The following is a 25,910-nucleotide window of genomic DNA, read 5'->3' on the forward strand; positions in this document are numbered from 1 at the left end:
TTAAGTCAAAGATAGTGGAGCTGTGGCTAGACAGCTCAGCTTTGGCAAGAACCTTAGGGAGAGCAAACTCAGTGGTCATCAATAGTGTGAAGGGATTGCCTAAAGAGACCTTAAGCTACCTTGCTGGAAGAAGTGTTCAAAACGAAGATGACGGCTTTGATGCATTCTGCCCTAGTTAGACCATCTCTGAAGTATAGTTTTCAGTTTGGGAAATCACATTTCAGGAAGAGCATTAACAAGTCAAAACACATCTAGAGGAAGTTGACCAGGGCAATGAGGAGACTTGAAATCACATGACAATTAGTTAAAATGAATATGGACTGTTTTAACTTTGAGAGAGAGAGAGAGAGAGAGAGAGAGAGAAGACTAGAATAAAAGGTTGAGGGAATGTGTATGCATGTCAAGTTTGGGGAGAAGGAAGCAGCTGTGTTTAAAGTTTTTTAAACCTTTCCCAAAAAAACTTCTGAGATAGAACAAATATCTCTATCTGTCCCTGGAAGGCTGCTGTGTAGGAAAGAGGTTAAATTTGCTCTTCTTCAATCTAGAGAACAGAAACAGGAAGAATTGACTGAAATTGAAGAGATAAGATTTCAGTTTGCTACAAGGAAAAATTTTACTTTGCTTTGTCATTTTTTAGTTATGTTTAACTCTTTATGACCCCTTTTGAGGTTTTCTTGGAAGAGATACTGAAGTGGTTTGCCATTTCATTCTCTGGCTCATTTTATAGATGAGGAAACTGAGGGTTAAGTTAAGTGACTAGTAAGTGTCTGAGGACAGAGTTGAAATGAGGAAGAGAAATCCTTTCAACTCCCAGCCCAATACTCTTCCCATTGCACCACTTAGCTCTCTCATTATTTGTAATCAAAAAGAATCTGGATAACCACTTGCCAGAGATGTTGCAGAGGTCATTTCAATTGGACTAGATGGCTCTTGAGATTCCTTTCCAATTCTGTGATTTCATGATTTATATAGTTCATCATTTCAAACATATTATTTATTATAAGAAGAAGAAATATGTACTTTTCTTAACTCTAGTCTTAGTGTCTGATCATGAACATGCATCCTGGAACCTTAGTTTCTTTATCAGTAAAATAGAAACATTAATCCTTGCTCTATCTACCTCAGATGTTGTGAGAAATCTGATGTGTGTATGTTTGTGTGTGTTCTATTTTAAAGAATTGTATAGATTTGAGTTATCATTATTATTTGGGAAAGCATTATTAGAAGAATATAATGAGCCAAATCATTCTATGGTTAAAGTACTGTATCTGGCAAACACTCTGGAAGAAACACAAACAACCTCAGCTCATACAATCATAAATCTAGAGCTGAAAGAGACCTTAATGGTCATCTATTTCAACTCCCCTCATTTAACAGATGAGGAAACTGAGATATAGAGAGATTATGTGACTTGCCCATGGTTACACAGATGAGGGGTGGGGGCAGGATTTGAACCCCATTCTTCTTACTCCAAATACAATAACCTTCCGATGTTCCACAATAATTCTCATAATAATACCAAACCAATTTGGAAAGCAAAGTCAGAATTACAGAGAAAACAAGATAGTGTGTATTCCATTCTATAATAAGATAAAGATTTATAGTCAAAGTTTTTGCCTTAAGATGAAAATAAGATTTCTTCAGGTGCTACAATTGCTTTCATAAAGCATATGTAAAAGGTTTTTCCCCCTTATTGTTAGGGCACTAAATATAAAATGGCACTTAAATATTATATGTGTTAAATACAAATAAAACAAAAGGAATCTCATATAACAATTCTCCTATTAACCAGAAATATAAAAACCAAAATCACAAAGCATACATTATGTACCCTAATATATGAAGTGGCATCCCACAAAATTTTTTTTATTTTACAAGGATGTCAATTAAGCTTTCCAAAGCAATTGAAGAGCTATGACAAGCCCTGGGAAATTGTGTCATTGATTGGTACCAAACGGCATACTTTACTTTGACTGCTCAGGTAAATGAACCATTTATCTAATGTAGTAGCTGATGCTCATTCATATTAAGTCATAGCATCTTCTTTTTATTCAGCAACTTAAAGCTTCACTGGAATTGTTAATAATTTCAATATCAATGCAGTTAAAAGATTTATTCTGTTACCTTCAGAGGCAAAGGGAGAGCCAGTGGCATCTGTGAGCATCATTCTCTTCACAATGGGTCACTACTCCTAAAGCTTTCTTCGGAATTTAATTTAAATTCTAATTTAATCTTGGAGCTTCCTCCAAGAATGTAATTTAAATTATATAGGAACTGGCAATGGAAAGGAGTAAAGAGAGTATGTGGAGAAGAAAGTGCTGGGGGTGATCTTTCCCAGTCTATTACAGGTACCCAGGGAGTTCCTAAGAGAGAGGACAAAACACTGAGCCAGATGAAATAACTTCGCTCTATTCTCATCTATGACAATATTTCTATTCTGAGTTACCTCCAACTTTCTTAGAGGAACAATACATGAATAATCTTCCTCATCTTTTTAAATATAAGCATAAAAGTTCAAAATATTTTTTAAATCTCGACATATCAATGATTGATTGCTCTGTTAGAACAGTATTTTCATTAAATAGGTTCTGGAGGTCCATTTGGACTTCTTTTCAGGAAAAAAACTAGTGGAAAGTAAGCAGGGCATTGTTTCCCATTGGGGGGCAAGGAGAGAAGGGAGAAAAAAGACACACAGAAAGAAAGATAGAATAGGAACAAGAGAGACAGAGACAGAGCCAGAGAGAGAAAGACAAAGACAAAGGCACAGAGAAAAAGAGAAACAGAGACAGAGAGACAGAGACAGAGCGAGACAAAGGCAGAGGCAGAGAGAGAGAGAGAAAGAAACAGAGAGAGAGAGAGAGAGAGGGGAAGGAAGAAACAGACTGACAGAGAGTAAGAAAGACAAAGGCAGAGACAGAGAGAGAACTTGAAAGAAGTGTTATAATTCTCTAAAATCCTAATTTTATGATCATATTAAAATAAGAGAAGAATGGCAAAAGACAAGGGAAGCAGGGAGACCTGAGTTCAAACTCCACCTCAGACAAACAGTGGACATAGGTAAGTCTCTTTGATCTCTTTGGGTATTAGATAATTTTCCAAGACTAGAAGTTGCAGAGAAGACACTAATCTAATAATAATAATAACAAATATTAATAGCTAGTATTCATATAGTGTTTTAAGATTTGCTAAGAGTTTTATAAACATTCTTTCATTAGATTCTCACAATACCATGGGGAGTTAGGTGCTATTATTATCCCCATTTTACAAATGAAAGAATTAAGGCCATGAGAATTTAAGTGACTAGCTAGTGAAGGTCACACCACTAGTGAGGGGATCTGAGGCCATATTTGAACCCATCTCTTCCTGATTCCAAGTCCAATGATCTCTCCATGGAGTCTGTTGAGAGCACCTACTTTGGTCAAAAGAATTTCATCATCCAGGAATTCCCTAAACTGATGAAATCACAGCTCCCGACGCTTTCCCTCTTAATAAGGGAAATGTGCACTAAATATACCCATCCAAACTAACCCCTGAAAGCTATACACACTCTTCCCACCAGCTTCTCTTCCTTCCCTTGGCAATGCCAACACTTGTGGGCTATATTTATTTAGGACCATATTTTGACGTCTTGATAATATTACTGTTTACAAAATTAACACTTCTGGATCAAAAAAGAAGTCAGCTATGTGTTTTAGCAACAGATCTAAAAGCGTAAGTAAAAGGAGTAGCAGGTTTTTTGTGTGATTTTGTCCCACTTGCAGGAGACCATGAGATCCTAACAAATGCTTTTCCATAGTGTTTCATATCCTCTTTATGTAGTTGTGAGAGAGGGAAAATAGCAGGTAGTCAATTTGATGCTCAAGTCAATTAGAAGGGCTTTTAATAGATCATTCATTAACTGGGGGATGGGGGAGCACTAAGTCACTCTACTTTTTAGTTTACCTGGGCTGGGTCTCTTGCTTAAAACTAATCTTACAAAGTGTGTCAGGACTATGTACAACACAGCTGTGGTAGCATAAATGTGCACTGTCTGAATATATCTTAGAAGAAAAGGGTGCACAATTTAGAAGGATTTGGTTTGCAGTGCTCTCTGTCAGTGCAATTATAAAAATTACTTTCTTTAAAAATTCAAACAGTAGGAAAATAAAGTAGGTAATTTCCCAAATCCATAGAGCTAATTGAATTGTAGATTTAATTTAACTACTTACTGAAAATTGGCCAACCTCTCCATATGGTGTTCCAAACATAGTTATAATGTGAGAAAACCATTAATGAAAAAAAATCCAAGTAGGATTTATTTTAATCTTTAACATTTTGAAAACTTGAATATGAAAACTGAGATTTTTCGTTTGTCCCACCCCATTATTATTAGCAATGTTGTAAAGTTCCCATACACACAGTCTTGTTTTTATATGCAGTCATTAATTATTTGAAGAATGTTATGATTGTCATGAGCAAGAATCATAGTGTCACCCTAAATAACAATATTAATGCATTAAGAATGATTCTTCATTATTTAATAAACATGTCATCCCTTGGGTGTGTGTAGCAATTATTTAATGATTCCCGTACTCCTGCATTTGGCTAGATATTGAAAGAAACTTTTTGATGTTGAGTTTTCCTGGAAGAATGAGGATTGTACAATTTAATGTGTCCCCTATCTTTTCAGGATAATATTAGCATTTATCATGTTTAGACTTCAAATTCAGATTCTAAAATAAACTATCATCAAAAATGACTACATATATATGTGTAGATGTAAAAATACATCTTTATATATATACATACATATACACACACACATGTGTGCCTATATATGTACATGTGTAGATGTGCATGTATGACTTTAAATGTTATAATATCTCTCTAGATTTCAATTACTTTGTGAAATAAGGATAACAGAAAGGGAGGACAATAATGATTAAGCAATATAATGAAAAGATGGTGCCATGTAGGAATAAGAGTACCAGAGTGGAAATCAGAAGACCAGATCTTTAGACACCTCTTTACCACAACTAGTTTTGTGATACTGGGCAAGCCAATGAGACTCAGTTTCCTCATCTGTGAAGTGGAGATTTTTTTTAATAATTATACTAATTCCCAGGATTGCTGTGAAGACAGTACTTTGTAAACTATCTTATGATTTGTCCTTTAATTGGGAAATCTATGAAAAGTTGTAAATAATACATTCCCATGTTGATGAAAAAGAATGTGACTAAAGGAGAAAAAAAATAGTGAAAACCTAGAAAGGAGAAAAATTACTAAGCTCATTTTCCCTTAAATATGGCTTCTGGAATGATGAAACAAAGTATAGACAAAGACAGTTGTCAATACATGACATGTAGAACACTACAATTGTACTAATTATAGGACCTGGGTGAATTAAAAAAAAGAAAAACATTCTATATATCCTTCTAAAACTGTGATGTCACTCTAGTGGCGCCTTTTGGGAAAGGATTATCTAAATATATACAATAAAGAGGAACTCAAATCACAAACCCTTGGGTCCATCATCCTTTGAGGCTGGAGGTTTTTTGATAAGATCTCGGATGCTGCAGTCTGTCCCTGCCCAGGTGTTATTACAAATGCAGGTGACTTCATTACTACACACCTGTGAGAGAGAAAATATGAACAAAGAGTGTTTTCATTGTGATTTTCTGGTAGTCGTTTCTTTTATTGCTTCATTGTTCAGTTACTATGGAATAGCCATGGGAGAATTCTCTTGCAGGATGGTCTCCCCTCCATGAATTTTATAGTCTAAGGCTGACATTTAAATGTTACTAGTAATACAGAACAAGGAAACCTTCTTCCACCCTATTTCACTCCAAACATACACACACACACACACACACACACACACACACACACACACATACACACACACACACACACATACTCCCCAAGGTAGTGGGTACTCTTATTATGCTACTGATGCAATATAGGGGATATTAATCATTAATCATAAGATACTAGCTGTGTGATCCTAGGCATGTCTCTTAAGCCTGTTTTGCCTCAGTTTCCTCATCTGTAAAATGAGCTGGAGAAGAAAAACAAACTACTCCAGTACCCTTGCTAAGAAAATCTCAAATGGGGTCATGAAGATTTGGACACAGCTGAAAATAACTGAACAACAAAGTCTTTAAAGAATTGTTCTTGCTGTCACTAGTCTCGCATTTCCAACTGCTCAAAGGTTAAAAAACTACATTTTAAGCTCTTTTTTTACACTGCTTCTGTTGCTGTTACATAACTTTTAATCAAGTTGAAAAATAATTTCAAGCTTTTTCAAATTATTTAAAACTTCCTTAAAGTATTCCCTAAGATCTTGAACAATCATTACATGTAGCAAAAATAATGTCAACTACATGAACAAAAATATTTATAGCAGCTCTTTTCTCAGGGCAAAGAATTGGAACTTGATGGAATGTCCATCATTTGTTATATGCTTATGATGGAATACCATTGTTTTACAAGAAATGGTGAGCAGACTGCTTTCAAAAAATCCTGGAAAGTCCTCCATGAGCTCATGCAAAGTGAAATGTACTGTGTACAAAGTAATAGCAATGTCGTGGGATGTTCAGCTGTGAAGGACTTTGCTATTCCCGGGAATACAATGATCCAAGACTATTCTGAAGAAGTGATTGTGCTTGAATACAGAATGAAGCATGCTTTTTTTAACTTTATTTTTCTTGAGGTTTTTTTTGGGGGGGAGAAGCTATGATTTCTTTTGCAAAATGACTTTTATAGAAATGTTTTGCATAATTTCACATGTGCCTTCTCATTGGTGAGGGGGAAAGAAGGAAGGGAGGGGAAAGAATCTAGAACACAACATTTTTTAAAACAAATATAAAAAATGTAACTGGGAAAAATAAAATATTAAGATTAAAATAATGTGTCAAAAACAATTTTGTGGATTTTTTGTAGTTTGAAAAATGAAGATAACATTTCAATAAGTCTGTTATCACAGCATTGTGGAGAATCCTTCTGCTAGTACTGATCACAGTGTATGTATCCTCCTCATCCTGTCTAATGTGACTCTCGGCCCTCTAGAGGTGTATTCCCCACCTACAATGGGAAATTGCTGGTCACTGACAGAAAGCACACATTAGTAATTGTAGTGGATGCCATTCCACTAATTAAGGAGCAGGTAAGGGTAAGGGGGACTGTCATACAGGATTGAGAGTTGTTTTGTATTTTGATCTGTTTAATGGGTCACTATGGCCAGATACTCCATCCATACACGGGCTTCCTGATTCTCTGCTCTTAACTAGATTTTCCTTGGAGAACAGAAATGGATAAGTCACTTGTCATCTCTAAGTCTGTTTCCTTCCTATAAAATGACAATTTTTGTGCAACATCACAAATATGGAAATATGTTTAGAAGAATTGCACATGTTCAACCTATATAAGATTGCTTGCACAATGCACTGGTCTAGATAGGTAGATTTCCTAGTATTTGTTGACTGACTGGTAGTGAATATGTCACAGAGGTAAAAGATGCCTTCTGTGATCAGACTATTCAGTGTAGTTTGGCTGTTCTAATTTCTAAGTTTTTGACATTATACTTAAATGGGATGAAATTCAGAAGGAATAAAAAGGTCTCTGCAAGACTCTAAAGAACACTAATCATTGGTAGTAGGGATCAGTGTAATATTTCTTGAAGCCTTTATCACTCTTCATATGAATTGCATAGTAAGAAGGCTTACTAAAGAGGATATAAGCTTATTAACATAAATGGATTTCTTAATCTTAAAAGTTGTAACAAACTGATTAGGATTAATGCCAGGGGAGAGTAAATGGAAAAAAAGATATCATAAGCTACATCAAAATCTCTCTACCTTTCCTTTGTCCAAAGACTTAGACCAATAACATAAGCAAGAGGGAACATCCAATTCCTTGGAATTTGGAGCTCCTTTAATCCACCTGAGGTCTCCATTCAATATCCTTCACCCCAACATATTTACTTTGACATGATCTTTCTTTTTTCTCTTTGCCATCATTTTAGAGTCTTCAATTTTATCACATGGCTTTTGTTTTCCCTCCCTGAAGTCTGAATGCTTCACAAAACCTTCCTTTTCCCACATCAAACTAAGCAAGTGTTTACTTTTTCTTTTCTATATATGGCTTTGGTATAAGTGTCTGTGGATTTTCTAAGTACTTAGTCTTACATATAAAAGGTGACAGTTTAAATAATGTGAAAGAGCAATGAGCCCCCCCATGGAATTTAGAAGATCACTAAGTACTCGTGCAAATGTTATTATTTTCACTAACTTATGGGGAGAGGAAGTATTCTCATCTATAAAATAAGGGCATTGAATGAGTGACCTGTCAAGTCCCTTTCAACTTTAATTAGAAGTGGTAAAGTGGATTGAGTGCTAGGTCTAAAATCAGGAAGAACTGAGGTCAAATTCAGCCTCAGACACTTACCATCTGTCTTTTAGGGAAGTCATTTAACTTATGTTTTCCTTAGTTTGTTCAACCTTAAACAGGGATAATAACAGCACCCGTTTCCTAGGATTGTTGTGAGGATCAAATGAGATAATATCTGTAAAGCACTTAGCATAATGCTCCACACATAGTAAACTAAGGTGCTTAATAAAGTGCATGTTTCCTTCCTTCTTTTTGTTGATGGATTCTTACTCTTCAGCTTCTATTTCTTAAAGTACAAATACACAGGAAATGCCTATTTTAATACTAGCAATCTGTCTGGTACTTATTCTTAAAGCATCTTGAGTTTTTGTTGAATGAATACTGAAGGATGTGAGAGAAGTCACTTGACATGGTTTAAACTTTACTTTGAAAGAGCAAATAGCTTTAATTCAATTCAACAAATATTTCCCAAGAACTCACTTTGAGCAGAAGAGTGTGATGACTACACCAATATGGTGGGAAGTTCTTTTAGGGACCTTACTAACTTCCTCCCATCTCCTCATTTGCTCTGACTTTTTCCAATAGAAAATGAAAATTTTAGCAATATGACACATACTGTGGCAATGGAACTAGAGTTAGAATCATGAGACCTGAGGATCTCTTTCAAGTCAGTTATAATGTAATCATGGGCAAGTCACTTAACCTCTCAATCTTATCTGTAAAATGGAGGTGATAACAAATAAATAAATAAGAAATAACTCATAAACTACTAACATTTTTAGAACATTTAAGATTTACAGAACACGTTACACATATTTTATCATTTCATCCTCATGACAATCCTGTGAGATAAGTGATATTATGTTCACCCCCATTTTATAGACAAGGAAACTGAGGCTGAGACAAAGTGATTTGCTTAGTTAGGGTCACATAGTTATTAGATAGATGAAAAAGATTTTGAACTCTAATCTTACTAGTCTCTAAATGAAATACTTGTGGTACTAACCTGATTGTTGCTAAAAGAAAAGTGCTTTGCAAGCTTTAAAGCACTATGTAAATTCGAGTTGTGATGACTGAGCTTGCCAAAAGAAGAATGGGATGGGATTTGATGGGAATATATTTGACAGCAAATATTATTGTTAAGGCAGCTGGAGTGAGGTTCAAATACTAATGGTAACTTACAACTTGTGTGACCTTGGACAAGTTTTTTACTTGCTCAGTACCTAGTTTCTTCATATGTCCAATAAGGAGGTCAAATGTAGCCTTAAAGCGCCTTCCGCCTCTAATTCAAAATTCCTATGAGTCTACATCATAAAAGTAAATTAGCATGTATACATATGTATGGGTGCATGTGTACTAGTCAATCTTAGCCTATAAGCATCTGTTCTTTGTCAAACATTAATTTCTTGATATCAGTAAATAAATAGGTTAAACATAGTAGGCAACATAATTGCACAAAAAAATCACTAAATATGACATTTTAATATAGTAAAATTTTTCAATTATTAAATAAAAAAATACCTACAGTCAAAGAGGGTTTGGTTCAACCTCCTGTTACATCCTTACTTACTTACCCCATGATTTGAACAAACTTTGCCATTGGAATCAAGGGGGCAGCTGCTCATGTTTAAGGACTGAATCTGGAGGCACTTTCTATCAAGACACATCATGGATGGGCCACATGGAGTTCCGTCTTCCACATACCCTACATCAGTATCATCATCTAAAACAACATGGGCACCACTGGAGAAAGAAAACGTGTACAGCTGTTAGCTGTGTGACCCCGGACAAGTCACTTAATCCTATTTACCTCAGTTTCTTCATCTGTAAAATGAACTGAAGGAGTGACAAATACTAAGGTTTGCATCAAACCTAAAGGTTATAGACAAAAATGAGGAAGATGGAAGAACAATTCAATTCAAGCAAGCAAAGATTTATTAAATTCCTACTGTACAAAGTAGTTATGTAGCTAGTACATAACATTAAGTTATATACTTAAGTAAGTACTTAATAAATCTTGAGTATCTACTATGTACAGCTTAATGTCCTAGTCTCCAAGGTTATATCACTAAGATAAAAAGCAACAATTAGGTAGGACTTATAACATATATGTGCAAAAACTTTAACATATGTGATGTGTACAAAAGACATTAACCAGAGGAAAAAAAGAGAAATTGAAAGAGTATCAAGGATTGAAGAATTAGAAGTTGTGCTGAATGTTGAAGGATAAGAAGCAAATATATCCCTTTCCAAGCACTGGCTCACCCTGGACATGTGCAAAGAGATGGAATATATCAAGACAAGATTACAGAATAAGGAGAATTTAGCTGTGGCAAGAAGGATTGCCACTCTGTACTCTGAAACCAGAAGGAAAAAATAGTAGGGATATAGAATGGATTGAAGGAGTAGGGGAAGAGGATTGAAGAAGTTTATATCAGATGGCCTTCATCTCCAAAAAGTAATAAATTGAGTCATCTGTTTTTCAAAGGATGATAACTTGCCTCCATGACAGACATTCAAAAGAATATGTTAGAATTCCCAATGGCAAATTTTGAAGAGCTATTCAGACATGTTTTAAATAATGTAAATGTTATTATGGTTGCAGTGAGCATGTAGCCTCTGAAGATGACTATTAAGCAGTCTGTATGGCACATAGTAGGTACTTAATTGAGGCTTTTTGATTTAATGATTTAAAATAACATGCATTTGGGTTCATGAAGTCCAGTATAGTTGTTGCGTAATCTCATGATCCTTTGCTCAACTAAACTGGACTTTATACCTCTAACTCATAGATGATTAAATACATACACAAACAAAATAGTCATCACTAATAAATATTTTCCATAAGTAATTGTATTTATCCCATGTATATATCCCATGGCTGAAAGAACTTAAGAACAACAAAATCTCACATTGGTCTACTCACAGTTTAGAAAACAGTATGTGGCAAATTACTTTTGTCGAATTTTTAAACTCACCACTCAAATCATAACAAATTCTAATCAGAGGAATTTGGATCATGTGAGAAGAAAGTACCATGATGTTAAACATTTAATAGCATGATATCCTGAGCAAGCCTGACAACACAATAAATATTTGTAGCCTGAATGAATGCATGGTGATCTAGAAACAATTAGACACATTAATCTTTAATGGCTATCTAGGTGGCACAGTGGATAAAGCACCAAGCCTGAAGTTAAGAAGATTTTGAGTTCAAATAGAACTTCAGACACTTACTAGTTGTAAGACCCCAGACAAATCACTGAACTTTGTTTGTCTCAGTTTTTCACTTATGTAATAAGATAAAGAAATAAGTGGCAAACAACTCCAGTATCTTTACCAAGAAAACCCTAAATGGAGTCCAAAGAGTTGGGCATGATTAATCAACAAGAAAACAACAAATCTTTAAATATGTAATGTTAGGGATTTAAAAAAAAAGCAGTAACAAAATACGAATTGAACAAATTATTTCATGCTATCTTCCAATTTTTCTTGATATTTATTGTCTCTGATTTTGTCTCTTTTTACGTTTTACTTCCTGGATGATTGACATTCTCAAAATGTGATACATTACCTGCAGTCAATTACTCGACCTTGGTGATAAAAGGAAGTTGGAATGATTTCTCCCTGAAGTTGACCAATTCGTGGAACTCGAGTAAGATTGGTACAGAGCAAAAAGCCACAAAACACATCACTATAGGGATAAAAAAAAGGAAAAAATTACAATCATTCAAATCTCTAATATTTTTCTTTCTTTCTGAATAACAATTTCATTCATTCTTTTGACTCAGAAATGGCTTGAAAGAAATATGATGAAAAGTTGATAGTCCTAAGATCCATTAGTGTAACTGAGATGTACATTATCAAACTGCCAAGGATAGGAAGTCATTCTTAAGGTAGCTGCTCTAGTCAACTTTTTATATCCTACCTAGCTGTTTTCCTGGGGGTTTCTCCATCATGCCCCCAGGAACTTCATCATCCTGTAATATCACATCAGTACCTCATCAGCACCTTCTACTCTTGACGATCCTCCAGTTAGAGGCAGGAGAGAAGAGCTTCTCCCCAAACCTTCACTTTAAGAAAGGTGCTCCAGCCTCTCTCTTCATTTTCCATTTGGATGCACCATTTTGGACTGCTTTATCATCACTAGGTACTGTTTGGCACAATGCCTAACACAAAGTAAGTGCTTAATAAACATTTATTGACTGAACAAAAAGAATAAATGATCTATCTTTATACAGGTTATATTAGATGAAGAGATGGGATAATGACCTTGATAGGTAGAACAATATAAATTTCTTTACCATGAAACTTCAGGTAACTAAGTGGCTTAGTTCATAGAGTGCTAACCCTTTAGTTAGGAGGATCTGAGTTCAAACCTAACCTCAGACATATTCAGACATTTACTAGATGTATGAGCTTGGGCAAATCACTTAACCCTGTCTGCCTCAATTTCTTCATCTGCAAATTGAACTGAAGAAGAAAATGATAAATTATTCCAATATTTTTGCCAAGAAAACCCCAAATAGGTCATGAAGAACTGAACATCAGTAATCAACAAAATCCACTACAATATGAAACTTCTCTACACCAAAGAAAATTAATTACCTAAATATTAAGAATCAAGGTGGTGTAGCCTAACAGGAAGACTGAAGGTGTTAGAGTCAAGAAAATTATAAATGAATTCTGCCTCAAATGCTTAATAGTTGTGAGACTCCCGGTAAAATCATATTACAAAGAAAGTAATGTATAAATCTTAGGAAGTGCTATATAAATTTGAGTTTTTTAATTTAAAAATGAAAATTTATTTTATAATTTATTACCTGATCACCCAAATTTGCTAAGCAAACCCAGAAACTTGAATAAAATTCTCATTTTAAAATTCCCAACTTCCTTTAGTCTGGTAAAGGAAAATATACACAAATTTAAAAGAAAAAATTTTCTTTTCAATATTATCATTCAGTAGATTAATCTTAAACCCTAAAAACAGACAATGTTTTGTGCAAAGTAGGTATTTGAAATGTAGATTGCCTAACTTAAAATGGTTCCCCAAATATATACTGTTTCTATTTTGTATGCAAAACAATTTTTATATCATCCTATCCACAAATTATGTACTACTACAGCCCTATTAAGATTAAAAAGTTAAGACTATATTTACAAAGTTTTGTCTAAGTATTATGATTGCTAAATAAGCTGCCCCAGTGCAGACATTTCTCCGCTCGAAGCCATAACATTCATAGCATCATTATTGTTTTTGTAAATGTTAGGCTCTTGGCCATTTGGCATCAAAATACACTAAAATTACCAAGTTAAAAATATACACTGGAGAATATTTTTAAAATCATTGCACATTTGGAAAACTCATTAAAGCTAATCTTTGGTGCCCTCCAGCTTTACATTAAGAACTGATGAATGGCCTTGCTCATATGTGCGTTCACATGCACACACACACACACACACAAACACACACACACACATACTCCTGCTGAAGATTCAGCACTTACTGTTTGCTGCACTGAATCCATCGATCTCCATCTTTTCCACAGTTCCCTTTCTCAGTGCCTTCTGTGTTAAGTTTTTCGTAGCAGAATTTGTCAGACCCGGCAGCCTCTTTCAAAGGTAAGGGCAATAAAAAAAGGATGTTAGTTCCATTCATAATCCCAAATCTGGGCAAATTATTTCCTTCTCAAATGCAGGTAATAGATAACTATCACTAGCAGCAAAGTTAATAAATTCACCTACACAAAATTCATATAATTCTAGGGTTTATATTTTTAGGGTCATCAAGGATTTTTTGTTTTTCTTTTAATCTGTGCTTTGGTCCTTTGAATTTTATTTATTTATTTTGAAATCTATAATATTGGATAAAGAGCTGGATTTAAAATTTTCTGGACATTTACTAACTGCTCCTAGCCTCAGTTTACACATCTCTAAAATGGGTATAAAAATAGCTATTCCAAAGATAGGTGTGAAGACCTAATGATATAATGTATTTAAAGTGCTTTGCAAACCTTAATGTACTATACAAATACCAGTTATTATTGTTGTCTATTTTCCCTTTTTATATTCCTGTATTATCTAATTTCTTTAATGATAAGGATGATTTCATTTTTTCCTTCATTTCCCTGATATCCATGTTGGGAACTGGCACATAGGAGGAGTTTGAAAAGTGCTTGATAAATTAAAAAAATAACAAGGCATTTCACAAAGATATTTCATCAATGAATAATCCTGCAAAACTGATAACCCAAATGAATCTATTTATCCTAGGATCGTCTTCTTGGCTTTTGATTTTCTTTAGAACCTACAGTCCCAATCTACAGTGATAGAACCTGTTTAAGATGCCTGGTAATAAAAAAGTAGCAAAAAAGCAAGGGAGGATTTTCTTGCCATTTCTTTTTCTCCCTCTGTGAGTCTTTTAGTATTTTAACAGTTGAAGAGAACAATATTCTGCCTTCCAATTTGCCCCTTACAAACTAAAGAAAATTGAAAGAAGAATTCCTAGAAGAGTAAATGTGAATTAATAAAGAAAATTCTTTGGGAATATCCTTAAAAGAAGGAGAGAGGTAGGTGAGCTGTTTTGTACCTCTAATAGGTAAAACTTCCTTTATGACTGGTCTAACAAAAATATAATAAAGATTCCAATAAACAGGTCTAATCTTTGCTTAGGAATCTAGTGCCACCACTTTATAGTTGGTAATTAAGAGAAAGAAATGAAAAGTGAAATAATATACATATCTATAGAAATGTCCCTGAGCAAACTTTCAGAACTCCCAAAATCCATGGGACTCCAAGATCTTATACCCCCAATCCCAAATCCCAAGAGATGCTTTTGCCATAGTCGTAAACTACATTTTCTAATCAAGCACACAATTGGTCCCTGAAAGCTTGATTGGGAAAACTCCATATATAGTTATATAAATAAGTGCATATTCACATATATACATACATATATAGGCATGATCAGTACATAAAGTAAATCACAAAGACATTGGATCATCATGAATTTTACCACTGCAATTCAGTGTGATTTTGCTAAAATAGAAATCAATGTGCCTTTCAGAAAGGTAAGAAAATGAAAGAATCATCTCTCATTTTCTATTTACATGCATGAGACATTAATGCAAATTGATTTATTTTTTATGATTAACACACTATACATTTTCCACTTTCATATACATATTTTTGCTCATTTTTCTTACATCTTTTCAAGAAGCAAATGACATGTTGCCAAACAGTTAAAGAAGAATTTGTGGGAAAACACACATTTATTGTGTATTTATTATAGAAATTATAGGAAAATGAAACCTACTGCTTCCCCAGATGAACTGGCATTGATTATCCCTTGTCTTGCATTCCCCATTGTAGCAACGGCCCTATTAAAAAAAAAATCACGTCAGACAAAATATGTAAGTTGTGTCTCCCTTCAAAATATTGATTCCAAAATTACTTTGTTGTTGTTGTTAAACATCCCCCTTTTCCCCATTTCCAGCCCCAGCATGCATTCTACATTCCAACAAGTCATTAAGTCACTATCATCTTAAGAGAAAAACAGGGATATATATCCTTATCTTTGTGTGTGTGTTTAATGTGTATATAATCTATCTAGAAATTGAAAGAATCCACTGATCACCTCTTGAAAGAGATCCCAAACTGAAAACTCCCAGAAATATTATACCCAAATTCCAGACCTCCCAGATCAAGGAGGAAAAAAAAACAGCAAGCAGCCAAAAAAAAAAAAAAAAATGATGCTCTTTTATCGATCCTCATTCTTATTGACCTATAGACATATTTGACATTGCCCACACTGTCCTCGTGATAGTCTCTCGTCTCTAGATTTTTCTGAAACTGCTTTCTCCTGGTTTTTTTGTTACCTCACTGACTACTTCTCAGTCTTCTTTGCTTGCTCATCATCCATAGCATCTTCTCAACTGGAAATAATATTCCCAATGATCTTTATAGGGTTCTTATAGAGAGACTAGTGTCTAGTCTAGCTATTCTGTTTTTATTTTTATTCATTCATTCTTTCATTCATTTTGTCATTCTCTTTTAATACAAGAGGAAATAGGCTCAAGACTTAAGATTTCTTAATAATACATTCTGAAATACTGAGAAATTTTTTCTTTTCCAGAGATTAAAAAAATTATAAATTCTCTACTTACAGTGGGATAGAGAAGATATCTCAAGATTATTACTCTTCTAGTCCTTGCAGACTACTGCTTTGTGAACATATTTACTGAAATTACTTCAAAATATTCATACATCAATAACCCAATTTCTAGTCAGCTATTCTTTGTCCAATCTTAAAAGAATAATTTTCTACTACAATTAAAAGTAACAGTTAATATTTCTATATTCATTTTGATGGTTAATTGTTTGAGTTGTTTCCTACCTTCAAAAGACACAAGTAAAAAAATCATGCAAATGACATTGTGCATATTAGATGCAAAACTATATTAAAATTTATAAATCTTGGCATACCTGATTGGAATTGCAAGAATATCCATCTTGTTTATGAAGATTGGGTGGACACTGTAAAACACAACATTATTAGTAAATGTTGAGAAATTATTTAAATGGCAAATATTCTGTACATGAATTAAAGTATTTTACAGTGAATAAAATCCATCATAGATTTTAGAAAAATGGTTTTATGCATATTAAGCACAATATTGAAAAGTGAAGTAGACAAAAATGATGTTTTAACTAGAAATTAGAAAAATAATAGGTGTTATACATCAAACTTGTTTTTTAACTCATGTAAAATGGTTTTAAAATATGACAAATTAGGTTTGAAAAATATAAGTAGTTAGATACTGTTGTGTGGTAAGCAGTTTGAGGTTGGGCAATTATGATATTATTATTGTAGAAAGCTTCTAATAAGCAAATTCCTTCTATCGTTTGGGCTGTAACTATCCTGAAATGTAAAGTTTTTAAAAGTTGCTGATGAAATAGAGAGATTAAATTATTTGGCCAGGGTCACACAGGATGTATGCAGTAGAAGTGGGCCTTGAAACAAACTGTTCTGATTCAGAGAAGTCAAACTGCCTATCTGCTCACTATGATAAGAAATTAAATTTATTTAATTACAGCTTTAAAAGCATGATTGCTGAAAAATGACAGTTCAGAAAATAGGTCATATTATAATTCTAGAACACGTGTGAGCAGAGTTTATTTGAGAAAAATTGTAAAAAAAAAAAAAAAAAAAAAAAAAAGCCAATTTTGTATCCCACTCATGGGTCTAGTACTCTGTACCCTGTACACAGTAACTGGGTAGTAGCTCCATACCTATGTGTTGCTTTTTTTATAAAAAAAAAAAATTCCCTGCTTTCTACCTTCTATCAAAATGAGTGCTGTGCTATTATTGCCCTCATTTCCCTAAAGACTGAATCATTATTATAACAATTGTGCCTTAGGAGTTCAGTTATTGTCTTTAGCAGGACCATTTTATGAGGCATTTCTTTAAAAATATATTTCATTTTTTTCATCTGTTCACCCAGAATACTACTGAGTTGGGTGGGGCCGTGGAGACTTTTTTCTAAATTCTCATTTGCTTTACCATGTGCCCTAAAGCTGAGAATTTCCAAACTGAAGCCCTTCCATAGTCCTAAGAATCAATTAAAGAAAGCAAATATATGCATCTCTGCAATTAAATGAGCAAATGTGACAATTCATACTGACTTATCCAAATCATTTTCATTTCCCATATTTTAAGTAGAGTTATCAAACTGCAAAAATAATGCATATTGATCTTTCTGGCCATTTGTTTACAAAAATATTCAATTACTCATATGCCTTCTGGAATACTTCTCTTCCCTAATAAGTAATTTCCTTTAACAGATATTTACATTTGTGAATTCAGAGACAAGCCCTGGCTGACTGCTCCATGTCTATTAGAAATGGGGCAATTGTCAGTGAGTTTTTTTCACTGAAATCTATTCTTGGAATCCAGAATCAAGACTGCATTAATCAACCAAAATAAACTCTCCACTCATTCCAGAATTCAAGCAACCTGAATGAATGGAGAATGATAGAGTCAATTTGACAAGAGTAGAAAGTAGACCAACCCTGAAGCTTAGAAAAAATTTAAGATTTGCCCACAGCATATGTTTGGGAGCAGGTGGGTGGTACAGTGGATAAAGTGCTGGGTCTGCAGTCAGAAAGAGTCATCTTGCTGACTTCAAATAGCTGTGAGACCCTGGATCCTGGACAAGCCATTTAACCCTATTTGCCTCAGTTTGCTCATCTGTAAAAATAAGCTAGAGAAGGAAATGACAAGCAATTCCAGTATCTTTTCCAAAAAGGAAGAAAAAAGTCCAAATGAGGTCCCAAAGAGTGAGACATGACTAAACAATATGGCATATGTTGTCTCAGAAATCATGAACAAATTACAAACTTTCATTTCCCCCCAGGGAACACTCTAAGACAAATTGCAATTTTGCAGTGGAGGAAGGATAGTTTCCCATATGATAATATCAGGTAGATATCCTTTCTCCCCCAGGGGGGAAATAAAGAAACAACAAAAATTTCAGAAATATAGACAGGAGGGAAATGTGGGGGGAGGGCTGGGAAGAGAGGGAAATGTTTCAATCCAGAACAAACATATGTCCACAATTAATTTGCTAAATTTTAGTCCATTTCTGTGTGTTTAGAAAGCCAAGTGTGATTAATACATCATAGCAACAAATTCTCAAAGTCACCTGAGAGATAATTTATATTTAATTAATTGTCAGAGCATACTTATTAGTCATTAAATGGAGATTGTTAATCAATAGAATAATTTCATGAAGGCAACTAGATAATGCCTTCCTTGGAGCATTTTATGTTCTATGAGACAATCCCCTAAAAAAAATAAAAAAGGTTGTAATTAATTCAATAACGTTTACACATTCCTATTTTAAATGGGCTATGCTGCCTATTTAAGTAGCACATCTAAACATCTCCTCAAACAATATGCTTCAGAAAGTCTAACTGGAACTAACTGTAGGGGTAGCTCTGGACTAGGGGTCAAGAAGAACTGAGTTCAAATTCTGCCTCGTAATCACTCACAATGTCTCCCTGGGCAAATCAGATAGCTAACAAGCATTTTGTAACTGCCTAATATGTGCCAGACTGTGACAAATCTTGGAAAATCACTTTTTGTTTCTTGGCTTCAGTTGTCTTATCTATCCAAAAGAAGGATTAGACTTAATGGTACTTAAAATCCCTTCCGGTCCTAAATCTGTTAGAACTTGTCACACATATTTTTTGCATGAGTTGCCTTACTACTATTATGGTCTAAGTTTAAGTTTACTCCTCCTTTGGATGCTATGTGTATTTGTTGGAAGGAGTGAACCAGGTTTTTGGATGATTGCTTTGTATTAGTTCTTTTTACCATGTTATATGACAATAGCAGCAGCTGTCCTATGGGGACTCAATCTATCATTTTGTGCACAAGTTGATGAAGGCTACCATTATCATCATCATTTTTATTGTTTCTTATTTCTTCTTCATCTTTTTCTCCTTCTCCTCCTGCTCTTTTTTCTTCCTCCTCTTCCTCCTTCTCATTATCATCTTTTTTTCAAAAAGCTGGTACAATTTGCTTTTTGTCCTGTACAGTTTTCATTTTTGATGTCTTGAAATATAGCTCTGAAAAAACAGGCCTTTAAAAAAGTCCATTGTGTTTTAAATGGAGCTACTTGATTAAGCCTTTAAGCCCAAATCACTCTGGCTCTCACTGAATGGCCAAAGATAGTCCCAAGTAAAGTCTCAGTAACTCATTGTTTAGATTTTGAGGGCTTTGAATGAATGTAAAGAACAACTGTTTTTTGTTCCTCCAGAAACTATGAGAGTCTTCCCCTCTCGGGTTGATATCCTTATGACAATCAATTGAATGATTTTTTTGTCCTACCTCTTCGCCCTTTCTCACTGAAGGGGTGTTGCCTTAGACAAACTGTAACTGGGCAAAAACTTAATTTAGGAAGGAAAGGATAAGGTCCTCCACCACATCTTGGACTATTACTAGTCATCTTGATCTTTTTCTTGCCACTGTTCTTCAATGATTCTTGAGGAGAAAGTGGAGCTGAGGAAGGACTTTGCAAAGCTCTACTCTGCTCGTATTCAATTCACATACAAATCAAGATAAAGTCTTCATGATGTCATTGGTTCTCTACAAAGGACTAACTAAAACTCTATGATCACATCCACATAAGTTATTTCTCTTCATCACACATTTATTTTACTGAATCTTTCACAAGCTATGATGAGAAGAATTTCTATAAACTTCATGAATATGTCTAAATCAATCAAACTGGACAGACAGCATGGCTAATTTGCTGAATTGTCCATAGATACTTATTCTCTGACCCTTACTCCTATGATCAAGAATGATGTCTCGGTGACATAAGGTCACATGAACAATTTGCAATGGGTGCCTTAAAAAAGAAGGCTTTATTTTTATAACTTCTATATCACATATCTCTTGTTTAGTCCACTTAGGACACTCATGGATTGAGTGAGAAGGGACTTCAGGAGCCATCTATTATATCTCTTTCATTTCACAGATGAGGAACTGACCAAGATCTAACAGGGAACAAATAGCAAAGAAGAGATTCGAATCCAGGCTCTTTCATGCTAAATCAAGCAGCTTTCCACTGAATCACATTCCTTCCTGGTCACCTAATACATCATTAAGAAACCAACTTAAAGTTGCAGAGAAGTATTCAGCTTGGAATCACAGATTTAAAGCTAAACAGGACATAAGACATCAACTAATTAGTCTGGATATCTCATTTTAAAAATAAAACTAAAACCAATAAGATTGTGACTTGCTCAGGGTTGAGTAAATGCCCAAGTCTACTTTGAATTCAGAACTCCCTAACTCCAAGTCTGATGCTCTATCCACTATGCCATTTATAAATTTAGAATTGGAAAGGCCCTTAGATGTTATTTAATGTGGGTCCCTCATCTTACATTTCAAGAAACAGAGACCTAGAATGGTCACAATGATAGTAAAAGAAGGAATCAGTCCCTGGTTACAGATTTCAAAAACCAGTGTTTTTGTTTACTTGTTACACTTTTTTATTATGCCATACTAACTTTGCTTGCTCAATTGAGATTTGAAGAACCACTTTTGAATGAGGAAGCATTTATATAACAGGTTAATTCATATATCTTTGCCATTGAATGTGCATGTTAAAAGTATTTCTGAAAAAGATAATTTTAAGACATGAGTCATAAATTCCAAACAATTTAAGCATGTAGTTCCTATGGATTTTCAATAATAATTGTTACTTATATAATGCATTAAACTTACCAAAACATTATCTCAGGTACAACTCAGTGGGCTAAATACAGTTGACATTTTATTCTCCACTTTATAAATCAATAAACTGAGGCAGGGAAGTTAAATGACTTGCCCATAGTCACATTAGTGTCAGAAACAGGCTAAATCTAGGTCTTGATTCCAGCTCCAATAATCTATCCACTATGACATTTTTTTAAATGACATATAATACTCAATGTCTACAAAGTGACAACATATCAGAGGAACAATGCAAAGAATAAACCTACCAGCATACCTAAATGTACAAAATTGCAATGTCAAGTCACATTGAGAATAACCTGAATATGCCTATTTAAATTTCGTCAATGAATATATTTACTAGGGAACCTAATTTAACATCCCTGCATTTGACACTTGGTTCAATTGACCTGGTTCAAATCAAAATATTTCCACTTTCTATATGTGGGACCTGGAAATGTGGGAAAACTGGAAATGTTCTGCATATGGAAAATACTAAGAAAAGAGAGTCAGATTAATTAGCTAAAATCATACTCTCAATAAATTATATCCCAAATGAATGGGGAAATGAAGAATTAAATTATGACAGCACAATTAAGGGCCTTGTTCCTCAAGAGTATAATAGAAACTTTCTGTTACTAACTTTCCCTAGTTTTTATAAACAACAAAACTCATAATTTACTATTAAACTATATTATAATATGGTATTATATGTAAGGAAGAATAGACAAGAAAAGCAGAAACAAGTCCAGAGAAATATTCATTGCCGAATACTTTTTAAAGTAAATTCATAAGGTTATGCATCCAAACTGGGAAACAGATGATCACATTTCATTGTACCTGGCCAGAATCTCCAGTGCAAGTTTCAGTAATGTCACAGTCATTTACTCCTTCTCGACAGTTATACCCTCGTGGCTGAAACTAGAAATTGAGATTCATTAATTAAGCTTCAAAATCACTTATTTGGAAATTCCAATAGTCTTCTCATTTTTAAGTTGAAAATGTCCTTATTAACAGAACCTTTTAAGTCATGACTTCCACCAAACAACCAGCATGAGTCATGAGGTAGACATCAAATGGATATAAGCCAGCTGCCACCCACTTTGCTTGCCTATGAATCACCAGCAAAAAAGTAACATGTTCAGGTTTCAAAAACTAATTTGACATCATCATTCTAAATGAGCACCAACAGAGCATCTTATTCCATTGTTAAACAGTTCTAATTAGTAGTAAGTTCTTCCTTATGTTTTATCAAAAAGTAATTCCTTATAATTTATTTATATTATGTAGAATACACAAACATGCATGTATATGTATATATGTATATATACATATACATATATATTCCATCTTCATTAGGTTTATCTAATATTTTAATATAGTTCAATGAAGAAAGATATGTTTCCTCTTGTGGGTATACAAAATAAGATTTAATCTTGGGTTTATATCCATTTTTGCTTTATTACTATCTTGGCTTTAAAGAACATTTAATCCTTAATTCATCTGGGGCTATAGCCTGTTAGCACAGCCAAAGAAGGCAACTCAGCTGGAAAACAAAGGTATGAAGGGAACAGCAATATATATTAGCCATAGGAAGTACAAAACCTCCAGTCCATACTGGGGCAGCTTTCAGACAGCACTTTTAAACTAGTAGACTCATGCTGGAAAATTAATCTTCAAAATACTATGTTACCAGAGTCAAAAAGCTCTCAGAGAGACAAGAAAGGTAACAGGTAGGAGGATTTCTCTTTGTAAATATGGGGTTAGGTATTTCCAGGTATCTTTGACGCCTTCAATTATTTAAATTTTTTAAAATTCTTTTTAAGGCTGCTATATAATACAGTGACCACCAAAAATATCTATGATAAACTCTTGAACAAGTATTTATTTTTTTCTCACAGTTAAGTATTCTTTGGATTGCTTATCTACTTTAGAGGTTAAAAGGATGAATATGTGTTGAAGTAACTTACAAGGCAGGTTGTGCTGTTACAACAAGGTCCATCACTGCAGTGTGCTCCATTTGAAAGGGAGCATTTCTTGCAGCACACACCATAGCATTCCTAAGAGAAAATACTTCATATGAAGGATCAACTTAGATAAATGTTCTCTCTTTCCCTATCAATTTAGATAACTTTTCCCTTTAATATTTCAGTGATCCTCACCAAGAAAGAGGTTCCAAATAAGGAACCAAGAAAAGGTATCCAAGAAATGACAAACAAGTATTTGAAAAGAAAAGTTCTTTGGAAGCAAAAAATCTCAGAGAACTTTGAATCCCGAGTGCCTAGGCCAGTGCTAATAAATATCTGTTTGTTTGACTGAAAGAAAATGAACAACAATGCATAAATTGAGAACTAGACAGAACCTCATAGGCCATCTAATCCAGGGCATAGAATTGGAGTCAAGAGAACTCCAGAAGCAGAAGAAAGGTGGGAAAAAGAGAGAGTCAGAGGTGGGGGAGAGAGAGGGGAAAGAGGGAGGAGACAGAAGATAGAGGGATGAAACAGAGAGGAAAGGGAGAGGAGAGAGAGAGAGAGAGAGAGAGAGAGAGAGAGAGAGAGAGAGAGAGAAACTGAGACAGAGAGAGGCAGAGAGACAAAGAGAAATTGGGGGGAGAAAATTTAGGGGTGAGGGAAAAACAATATTCCATAATCTACATTCCTTTACATCATTACACTCCTTGGGCAAAGATGCCTAAGTAAACTTAAAAAGAAACAAGAAAATGGATCACAAAGAATCCATTCTATTTTTTTTTTCAAATAACTATTCACTCAACCATGGACTATAGCAAATAACTCTCTAAATTTTCTAAATATATTTGAGCGAGGTTAATCTTGGAAGGTATAATTTATGATGAGTAGTAGAACTTTCCCTTGCATTTGTTTTTTCAGTGTCTAGACTAGAAGGATATATTCAAAGGTCTCAAATGCTTACCACGTGGAAACCACAATCACATTCCTCTCCTGCTTCCACATAGCCATTTCCACATTCAGTGGCTTCGAACAACTAAAAGAGAATGGTGATAAAAGGAATTTAATATGTGATCACAAAAAATGAATATCAAAGAAAAGCAAACAAGTCAACAAAATCTGCTATTCAATTATCATATGACATTGCCCTAGGTGTCTTATGCTACTCCACTGGTGCTGAGTGTTGATAACATCATGGGGGAAATGTTCCAAGCAACATGACTTATTAGAGTAGGTCTGGCCCTAGAATTGTTCATAAAGAGATGATCTGTCAGAGGGAAAGAGAGAACAGATCACTCTTCTCTTCTAGCAGGAGCACTTAAAAACAGTACTAAAAGAAATCAGATGAGCCTCTGTTGGTTGACAATTCATGACAAAGAAAAAGAAAGATCAATGTGTTTCAGTCACTAGCATGTGCAGTAAGCATAATTAAATGAATCCAAACAAAGCTTGAAGAAGTCATGATAAAATACTCCCTTCCCTCTCCTAAAAAATATGCTAATTGAAATTACCTGAATTAAACATAAACAACTGAAATAGAAATGGATGAAATAGAACTCTAAGAACAGTGATCTCTCATTTATCTCTGCCAAAGGAAAGAAGCTATGATTTAGATGATCAAAATCCAGGAATAATTTAAAAAGCTAGAGGGGACTAATAAATAAATCTATTTTATATAAATCTAGATACAGGGCTGCACTAGCTAAATTAATGAATTCTTCCTAGGATTAGAGACTTAAAGTTCTAAAGGACCTCAGAGACCACCAAATCCAACTTCCTTGGTTTACAAAGCAGGAAACTAAGACCCAAAGAGGTTATATGACAGCTAATTAAGTGTCCAAGGAAGGATTTGAATTTAGGCCCAGTTCTCCTATGGCAGGGATTCTCATCGTATGCTAAAATAAATCCAACTAGATGATCTTGGAGAGCATAGAGCTCTCCAAGAGAGTGTTCCCTTCCAATAAGTTAACTCATTTCCACCCCTCTCACCATTTCCAGGAAGAGACAAATAGTGGTAGTACCAAAATACGGCTCTAGTTCGGAACCATAGTTGGTAACTACAGAAATCTATCTTAGTACTGCCATACTAGATTGGGATAATAGTTCCTCCTACCCTCCTTACCTTGTGATATCATAACAGCTGGGTGGAAGAAACCCCATCAGAGGAAAGTAGAGGGAAACTAACTACAGATGAATTATTCTGGGTTCAGTTCCTATGGCAACTTTCTCCAAGGTTAGATCAGGATGACTATATCAATCAACTAAGCATCATAGAAGTTCCCAGAACATTG

At 34.4% G+C, this 25,910-nt stretch overlaps 1 protein-coding gene across 3 annotated transcripts in view; it reads right to left on the reverse strand.

Annotated features, from left to right (window-relative positions):
- ADAM23 (ADAM metallopeptidase domain 23) overlaps positions 1–25,910 on the reverse strand; it is a 214,023-nt gene that overhangs the window by 21,316 nt on the left and 166,797 nt on the right. For all 3 annotated transcript variants that reach the window (XM_031958212.1, XM_031958213.1, XM_031958211.1), the window contains exons 16-24: positions 24,584–24,655; positions 23,623–23,712; positions 22,493–22,573; positions 16,852–16,902; positions 15,683–15,746; positions 13,875–13,980; positions 11,942–12,061; positions 9,942–10,110; positions 5,500–5,611 (exon numbers count right to left, since the gene is read on the reverse strand). In XM_031958212.1, the coding sequence (XP_031814072.1) occupies positions 5,500–5,611; positions 9,942–10,110; positions 11,942–12,061; positions 13,875–13,980; positions 15,683–15,746; positions 16,852–16,902; positions 22,493–22,573; positions 23,623–23,712; positions 24,584–24,655 (865 nt within the window). The remainder of the gene's footprint in view (positions 1–5,499; positions 5,612–9,941; positions 10,111–11,941; positions 12,062–13,874; positions 13,981–15,682; positions 15,747–16,851; positions 16,903–22,492; positions 22,574–23,622; positions 23,713–24,583; positions 24,656–25,910) is intronic.

The sequence above is a fragment of the Sarcophilus harrisii genome, chromosome 3 (genome assembly GCF_902635505.1).
Source record: "Sarcophilus harrisii chromosome 3, mSarHar1.11, whole genome shotgun sequence".
Lineage (NCBI taxonomy): Eukaryota > Metazoa > Chordata > Mammalia > Dasyuromorphia > Dasyuridae > Sarcophilus > Sarcophilus harrisii.